Below are 8,590 nucleotides of genomic sequence, written 5' to 3' on the forward strand. Positions count from 1 at the left end.
TACAGGTAGCTATGCAGAAGGCAAATGGTATGTGGTCTTAGCAAAAAGATACAGGAATAGGGATATCTTGCTGCAATTATGCACAGTCTTGGTGAGGCCACATTTGGAATATTGTGTGCAGTTTTTGTATTGTTATCTGAAAATGGACGTTGTTGCTATATGGAAGGAGTGCGGTGAAGATTTACCAGACTAATTCCTGGGATGGTGGGGCTGACGAGGGGCGATTGAATCAGTTAGGATTATTTTCACCTGGAGTTCAAAAGAATGACTAGGGCAGTCTCATACAAACCTGTGAAATTCAGTAACTGGATGACACAGGGTAGTTACAGAAATGATATTCCTGATGGCAGGATCACAATCTAAGGATGCAATATAAACCATTTAGGACTGAGATGAGAAGGAATTTCTTCATCCAAAGTGGAGAGGCTGTGACATTCACTACCACAGAATGCAGTTGAGGCCAAAACATTGTATAATTTAGAGGAGGAGTTGGATATGGCACTTAGCATTAAAGGGTATGGGGGAAAAGCAGGAACAAGCTGTTGAGTTGGGTAATCATAATGAACGGACTGCTCTGTAGTGGAGAGATATACATAGTGCGATATAAATACATCGGAGGAATTTCAGACTTGTTGGACTGAATGATCTTTTTTTCTCCTTTTTATATCTTATTTATATTTGTAAATATTTTTAAAATATATTCCTCTTGTATAGCACTTTATTTTCCAACATGCCATTTCAGGTCCTTTGACCATACATGAGGAAGCTATTGTTCAGATTGTTGCAAGGAGCTAAAGAGTAATCTTGGGGTTGCTGCATTGCTATGGAAAATGTGTGACTGCTGTTCGTGGCTTTTCTTTTAACAGCATTACTGAGATTGGAAATTTGTTGCATTTGTACAATACACATTTTTTTTCCACCAGTCAGACCCAGCACTTTGAAGTCGTAGTTCGTTTCCTGAAAATATAATTCTTTATCCATTAGACAGATTTATGCAAGCCAAGATGAATTGAAATTTTGCTTCAATGTAAGATTGCATTTGTATTAGTGAATAATCGCAATAAACTATGCAAGATGAGAAAAATCTGGTATAAAACATGCCTTTCTCCATTTTAAACTTGAAGCAATTTTGTGTTTTCCACTTTAGGTCCTTCGTCTGAACCACCTGTAGTAGAGTCAAAGGATAGAAAAGCTAATGCACATCTGATCTTAAAATTACTCTGTGAAAGTGTAGTACTTCGACCGTACCTTCGAGAATTGCTTTCAGCCAAGTAAGTAATGTATAATTTTATATTGCAATAAGATTTCAATCTGATATTAATAAAAAACAAACATTTGAGAATTACCTGACACCACAAATATATGTATCAAAACTAAAAGTTAGTGTGAAGTGTATATTGTACATGGATACAATGAAACAAACTAGCTGATCTTAATTTTATTTTTTGCAATTTTGTAAATGGTTATATTAGGTTTTGGTCAAATTTGGAGCTTCACTATTGCATAATATGAGTTTGTGACAGAGCAGTTAAGGAACAGATAATGAGTTTATATAGTAATAACCTTTTTTCTCTCAAAATTATTGCATTCAAAAAAATTTTTTTGAAGCATCTCACTTCAGTTTTTTAATGCACGCTTGTGTATATCTTTACAAATCTATTTGCAGAATGTCATGGAATATGTTTTTTTGTCACTTGAAATTCCTAGCTTGATATAATTATACTGCAGGGCAGAATAAAGATGTACGTGTGCAAAATCATGAATATTTCCTGTTTCCAGCTTGAGAGTTGCATCATTTATTCCAGTGTTGTGGAAACAGACATTAGCAGACATTCAAAGCTTCGAATGTAATCTAAAAATGGTAATTCATTGATGCTTCTGTATGCAGGGCATTGGTATCTGGCATACTGTATAATAACTGGAGTGTTGCTTTCATTGTTCAAATAAAACCTAAATGCATTGGAAGTGCATTAGCGAAGGTTATTAGACAAATAGACCAGAACGGTCAGGTTGTCTTGAGGAAGGGAGGACAATCGAGGCTTCTAACTGAGTTTAGAAGGGCAAGAGGTGACTTGAATGAAACATCAGATCCTGAGGGGGTCTTGACAGGCTGAATGCGGAAGGAATAATTCCTCTTACGGGAGAATCTAGAACTAAGGATCACATTTGGGAAAAAATTAGTCACCCATCTAAGACTGAAGAGAACATTTTGGAAGGTTGTGTGTCTTTGGAACTCTCGTCTTTAAAATGTGGTGGAAACGAAGTCCTTGAATATTTTTGAGCCCTAGGTAGGTAGATTCTTGATGAGCGCGAGAGTGCAGGAGTATTACAGGTAAGTGAGAATGTGGAGTAACTGGATTAATCATCTTATTGAGTGATGGAACAGGGGCTGCTTCCTACTCCCAGTTCATAAGTTTGTATATAACCTGAAAGTCCTTGACAGTGACTTTGACTTCATGTGTGAATACTTTTTTTAAATTTATGTAGCTTCTGGAAACATATTTCTATAGCTAGCTGCAGTTTTGAATTCCTACCCATGCAGTCTTGAATGGAAAAGATAGTGGAGGACAGAGGACATGAAGTGTCAAAAGTCCATTTGTAAACTCACCCCATGTTGACAAGTACATTTATCAGCAAGGCAAGACAGTAGTCATAAGACAATTTCCCCCCTCTGCCCTTTCCTTCACCAAGTAAATAATTACCACTGTTTTTAAAAGTAAAACATTTGTTTGCAAGTAGTAGAATTTTAGATTCTATATGCATTTTTGTACCAAGTATATTTTGTTTTAAATTACAAATCTCATATCATAAACTGTCTTATTTAACTTCATACTGCATTTTCAGGGATGCAAGAGGAATGACACCTTTTATGCTGGCTGTTGGTGGAAGAGCTTATCCTGCTGCGATTACTATTCTAGAAACTGCTCAGAAAATAGCCAAAGGTAATCTGTTTACTCAGTTTGAGCAAGTATAGAATCATGAACTGGTTTCTGAATTTGTCTTCAAGTTTTCTGCTCAGTTCAGAATGATTTGTATGCTGTTTTTTTTTTGACATTTGAGGCTTGGCTCTGTGCAAATGTTTTGATGTTCATTTGCACTGAACAAAACTTGAGCAAGTCACAAACATTGACCTTCCTCGATTTTAGTCCTGCTCCATGTCATGCTTTAAGCAACAACCTTCTACTGTTGACCTGAGATCAGACTTATACTTGGTGATCTTTGTGTTTTCTATGTCTGTTACTTAGAACAAGAGGCTTTTTTGAAGAGGAAATCTCCAGTGTGAATTGGAATTATTCCTAAGGTTTTATGTTTAAAGAACCCTTGTGCTACTTTGGCCTGTCATGTTTCTTTGTACTTTACAGAAGCGCTGCACTCAGAAATAAAAACTCCAGGCAAGTCCAAATACATGCCAGTATTGCAGCAGTTGCTTAGTTTTGTATGGATTTGGAATTAATTTAAATAAGTCATGACTTCATATACACTTCAAAATATTTTCAGATAGTAGTGGGTTTTCTGAGCTCTCTATATTTTTGAAGTGTGTTTTAAGACTACCTGAAAAAGAGAGCCAGAAGCCTTAAACTTATGTGGAAGGAAGGATCTAGCTGATGGAGTTATTCTTTTTTGGGAACCAGTTAAATCTACTCTTAACGTTTAAAAGCATAGCAAAACCCGTGGAGCTTGTTTCATGCATGCAACTGAGTCCATCTGAGCAAGCCCAATAATAAACCAGACTTGCTTCAGTTCAAAAACAATTGTAATCATGTTGAAGCTTTGTTCTGCAAAGTGCTCCAGAGTGTTAGCTGGCAGTACCTGTCTTTGTTGGTGAGTGCCTTAATTGAATTTTTTAATCTTCTTTTCACCCCTGAGTACCAATCAAAGTGTTGTGCTGATAAATAGTGGAAACCAGGAAACGAGTCAAATTGTCACAAATCACAAGGTGTTGTGATGAAGAGTCACTGGATCTAAAATGTTCACTGTGCTTTCTCTCCATAGTTGCTGCCAAACCTAAGTTTCTCCAGCAATTTGTTTTCATGGGTATACTGCTTGACTGCTTATCTCTGTTATGGTACAGGGAGAACAAGATAAATGATGTAGGCAGTGTCAGCTAAAATGTTATTGCTTAAGCTGCTTTGTTCTTTTTAAAAACTCTCCTGACTATTCCACGGTTCATTTGGTTGCTCAGACTCACAACTCAAAGGTTTGGCCTTGTGCTCGTGTTGTTTAAATTTACACTTGCAGGCATCAAGACTCCAATGTTGGAAAGTCCTTTTGTTTTGTTCTCCTTTCTCTAGTTGCATAAGCTTCCTGACCTGAGTGATTCTGATGAATGCCTTGTGGCTTTCTTCTCTTCAGGCGATGTCTCAGGTGAAAAGGAAGAAGATGTATTCATGAGCATGATTTGTCCACCTGGTACTAATCCTGATGACTCTCCGTTGTATGTCTTGTGCTGCAATGATACGTGTAGTTTTACATGGACTGGAGCAGAACATATTAACCAGGTATTCAGAACAGCTAAACTTCAGCCAGATGTATTCAAATAAAATAAGAATTCACATGGCTTGGACGATCAGTCAGGCCTTGGATACACCTATATACTGTGCATTGTTTAATCAAATGTTGTCAAATCTAGTGTAACACTAATTTTTATGGTCACAGTTTTTTTTTGTCTTTCCTCACTAATTCAAACCCCATACACAAACCATCTCTTTTGCTGTCTCTTTCTCGCTCGCTGTGCCCTGCTCTTGCTTGCTGCCATTCAGTTATGTATCCATAATAATAAGTCTTGGACACTTTTTTTCTACTGGAAATCATCTATTTAAGCGAGCTACTGTTGTGTCTGTACAATCTTTACCTGCCCGTGTATTGTAAAATGGCCCTGAGTTTAAGTACACTTTAATATCACTTAGTATCAATGTGCATACTGAAACTTTGTGCTAAATTTTGGCTAGGATATTTTTGAATGCCGGACGTGTGGATTGCTGGAGTCTCTGTGCTGCTGTACCGAGTGTGCAAGAGTATGTCACAAAGGACATGACTGCAAGTGAGTAACTGCACGGTTTTAAATAGGATGAATATTGTCTCAGTCCTTGTGCTTTTTAAAAAAAGTCAACAATAACTTTTGAAAGATGTGCAGGTAACGTGGATCAGCCATAGTAAATGTGGAATTGCAGGAGTAGGGTGGGGGGAGGTTTTAGGTCTGGATGGGATGCTCTTTGGAGGGTCAGTGCAGACTTGATGCGCCAAATGGCCTCTTTCCACATTCTAGAAATTCTGATTCTCTTAAAGTGAATTTATATAGAGACAGCAATTAGTTATGTATTTTAAGCTTTATTGCCCTCTTAATATTCTATCAACAATTTGAGTTGGGAGCAATTTGTTGCTATGTGCTTCCTAGAAATGCTGGGTAACCAGCTACTTACAAGACTCATGAACCGCTTCTTTCTTCATCTTTCTTGGCTTGTGGGCATAGCCAGCAAGGTCAGCATTTGTTCCAATCCCTAATTACACTTAAACTGAGTGGCCTGCTTATAAATCTTAGATAGTGTTTAAGAGTTGGACATATAGCTGTAGGTCTGGAGTCTCATGCAGGCCAGGCCCCATAGACTTCCTTACACTCAAGGACATTAGTGAACCAAACAGATCTGTGTGATAATGTACTGTTTCATGGTCACCATTGCCAATACTAGCTTTGATTCCAGATTTATTAATATGCATTCAACCATGTCTCTTTAAATATACACACGCATGACATGCTGTTAGTAACATGGTGGCATTACCATTTCTTCACCATCTTCCCCAATTTTGAGGTGACTTGCAATTTTCACACTCCGATATGGCTAAGATTAACATTTGCCATGTACGAAATCGTGAATACATGTTTATGTATTATCTGGTGGTGAAGCCTAATAATACTTCAGTTTTCTTTCTATACTAGTGTTAAGTTTGTCTTTGTTTGTAGCATCTGCAGATCTGGCTAAACAACTTCTTCACTTTGATCATTTATACTATCAGTTCAGTGCTTTTCTAAGATTCAGACGCCTAATATAAAATAAAATTTTGTGCATGTGGAACTCCACCTCCAGGCTGAAAAGGACATCCCCTACAGCATATTGTGACTGCTGGGAAAAGTGTAAATGCAAAACGTTGATTGCAGGACAGAAGTCTGCTCGTCTTGATTTGCTCTACAGGCTCCTTACTACAACCAATCTCGTCACACTGCCAAATAGCAGGTAGGTATTTCATGTGATGAAACTATACAACTTGATCTAAACCAGGTGGGAGAATTTGTTATTACTAGTGACGAATGAATTTATTAAGGTTGCTTTGCATAATTTTATATATTAAGCTGTAGAATTTGTGCAGCTGAGCTACTTTAGTGTTGGCAATAATTTATGTAATTGAATTACAGAAATAGATCAAGATTATCTTTATATTGAAATTATCTAAAAGTTGGAAGCTACAACTTTACTTACATCGTGCATGTCTGTGTCAATTAGCTGAGACCTAGTGTTAGGACTATCTTTCTGATAAAATCACCTTTGACTCCAGCTTCTTTAAAAATTGTATGTGATGAGCTTGTCTAATGTTTTTGTTTTGAATGACCTCTGGAACCATGAAGCATGAAAGGATCATTTGATTTGCTGAAAAGTAATTCTCATGACAAGAATGTTGGTGTACTGTAAAGATGCCTAGCTCTGTTTCCTTTAAGAGCTATTGCATCAGGCAAGGCACGAGACAGTAGCAGCCAGGCCCTATTTTGTTTGACTTGGGAAAAATGTGTTTTGATGCTTAAAAAAAAGGCGGTTTAGCTAGCAGTTAATAATATAGCTTTTGGGGGTGGGTGTGGGGAATTGTTTGCAGTGAATCCTTTTTACAGTCACAGAATAAAAACTTTACTTTCTTTAATAGTAACTTCAACACTTGCTGCTTTAATTTTAAAAACTATTTCCAAATGCTGTTGTGGTCCTGTGACTGTAACTATTCTTGCCAAACACTTGACACAGTTGTCATAATGATAATGGAGAGTTCCAGTGAAGACCTAAGCTTGTTTTGACCAGGCCCTTGATTTTCACTTAAGTTCTTTGTGAGGGATTGAGCACCACTGTAAATTTTTAATGCTTATGTTAAACGTGGGTTCAAGTGACTACATGTGGGTTTTGTGGGAAACATTGCATTTTGTAGCCTGGCAACAGATTAAAAACCACTTATGTGAGCCCACTGTATACATTAGTCACATTGAGTTCATATTGAATGGTAGATGTCGGTTGGTGGAGTGTTCCAGTTTTTGACGTGCCAGATAATGCAAACTTTACTGTAGTTCCCATCACAAAAAATTGAGCCTTTTGACCTGTTGGAGTCATTGGTCCATTTGAATGCAGCTGCTTGTACTTGAGTAATTCTTAAAATTCTAGTCCCAATTAAATACTTCTGAAGTACCATTGGTCCCAAGCTGAAGGGCGCATAATTACCAGAAGCTGACTTGAGCAATAAATTCAACTCCTCTAGTTCTTTTAAACGCACACAAGTTGTGTGCTGTCTCCACAAATGTGGGGTGAAGGCTTAAATTTCAATTTAGTGGAGGAGTGATTTCTAGGAATAAAGATATCCCGAATTTTGATTGAAAACATCAAAAATGCAACTAATTTTACTGATCCTTCCTGTTACGAACACTGTCGCAGCATTACTTAATTATCAGCTTTTCCAAATTGCTGAAAGATTGCTGCCGTGTTGTATCCATGTCCCTTTTACATTTCACAAATTTTCATCTAATTGTGTAATTCTTTTCAGGGGTGAGCATCTGTTGCTCTTTTTAGTTCAAACAGTTGCTAGGCAAACTGTGGAGCACTGCCAATATCGGCCACCTCGGATAAGAGAGGATAGAAACCGCAAGACTGCAAATGTTGAAGGTTTGTACAATTTGTGGACCACTTTGAGAATTAGTGAAGTTAATGTCCCATTTCATTTTGCTTTGAGAGCTGCTTGTACTGCACGTAAAATTGAAAATATGTTGTCGCCTTAATTCTTTATGGATGTTACTTCTAGGTGCCATTTGGAACTTGGATGCAAATCTGATGCTTACTGTGTCAACATATAATCATAAAGTAGGATGGGAAAAAACAGAACAGAAATGTTGCAGGAGGGGTGTCATGTTTTTTGAGAGGTTAGGGGGTGGCGAGTTGGCGGGGGAGAACGCTTGCAGCCTAAGCTATCCTTCTATATGAAGGACCAGATGACTTCCTTTTGGACTATAAATTGGAAAATGGAGGATGGAAACTGCTATATAGCTGAAAAGTACTCGGTTTTCTCTGCACCCTGAACATTAGGTGGGATTTGTGTGGTGTATGCTTTGGCTGTACAAGACTTAGTTTTCGGAGAAATAAGGTGGATGCATTGTGTGACGCGGTGACATCAGGAGACTGAGTTTAGAAAGGGCTACCTAGTGACCGTCTTCAAATTAGTCCATCTACAGTTAGCTTACATCCCTGCATGCACTACAGTCAGAGACTCAAAGCCTGCAAAATTGGAACTTCTCTCCTCTCCTTCTCTCCTCTCCTTCTCTCCTCTCCTCTCCTTCTCTCCTCTCCTCTCC

The 8,590-nt window shown here is 37.9% G+C and overlaps 1 protein-coding gene across 1 annotated transcript in view; it reads left to right on the plus strand.

Moving 5' to 3' along the window:
* Positions 1–1,124: 1,124 nt before the first annotated feature.
* The window catches only part of LOC109915791 (E3 ubiquitin-protein ligase UBR5), a gene marked incomplete at its 5' end in the record, with an annotated part of 20,838 nt that continues 13,372 nt past the window's right edge, over positions 1,125–8,590 (plus strand). The window contains 6 exons of the mRNA XM_048592615.1: positions 1,125–1,271; positions 2,845–2,942; positions 4,354–4,499; positions 4,950–5,041; positions 6,084–6,230; positions 7,789–7,907. Of these exons, the coding sequence (XP_048448572.1) occupies positions 1,125–1,271; positions 2,845–2,942; positions 4,354–4,499; positions 4,950–5,041; positions 6,084–6,230; positions 7,789–7,907 (749 nt within the window). The remainder of the gene's footprint in view (positions 1,272–2,844; positions 2,943–4,353; positions 4,500–4,949; positions 5,042–6,083; positions 6,231–7,788; positions 7,908–8,590) is intronic.

This window comes from Rhincodon typus, unplaced genomic scaffold (genome assembly GCF_021869965.1).
Source record: "Rhincodon typus isolate 14 unplaced genomic scaffold, sRhiTyp1.1 hic_rhity00001551, whole genome shotgun sequence".
NCBI classification, from domain to species: Eukaryota; Metazoa; Chordata; class Chondrichthyes; order Orectolobiformes; family Rhincodontidae; genus Rhincodon; species Rhincodon typus.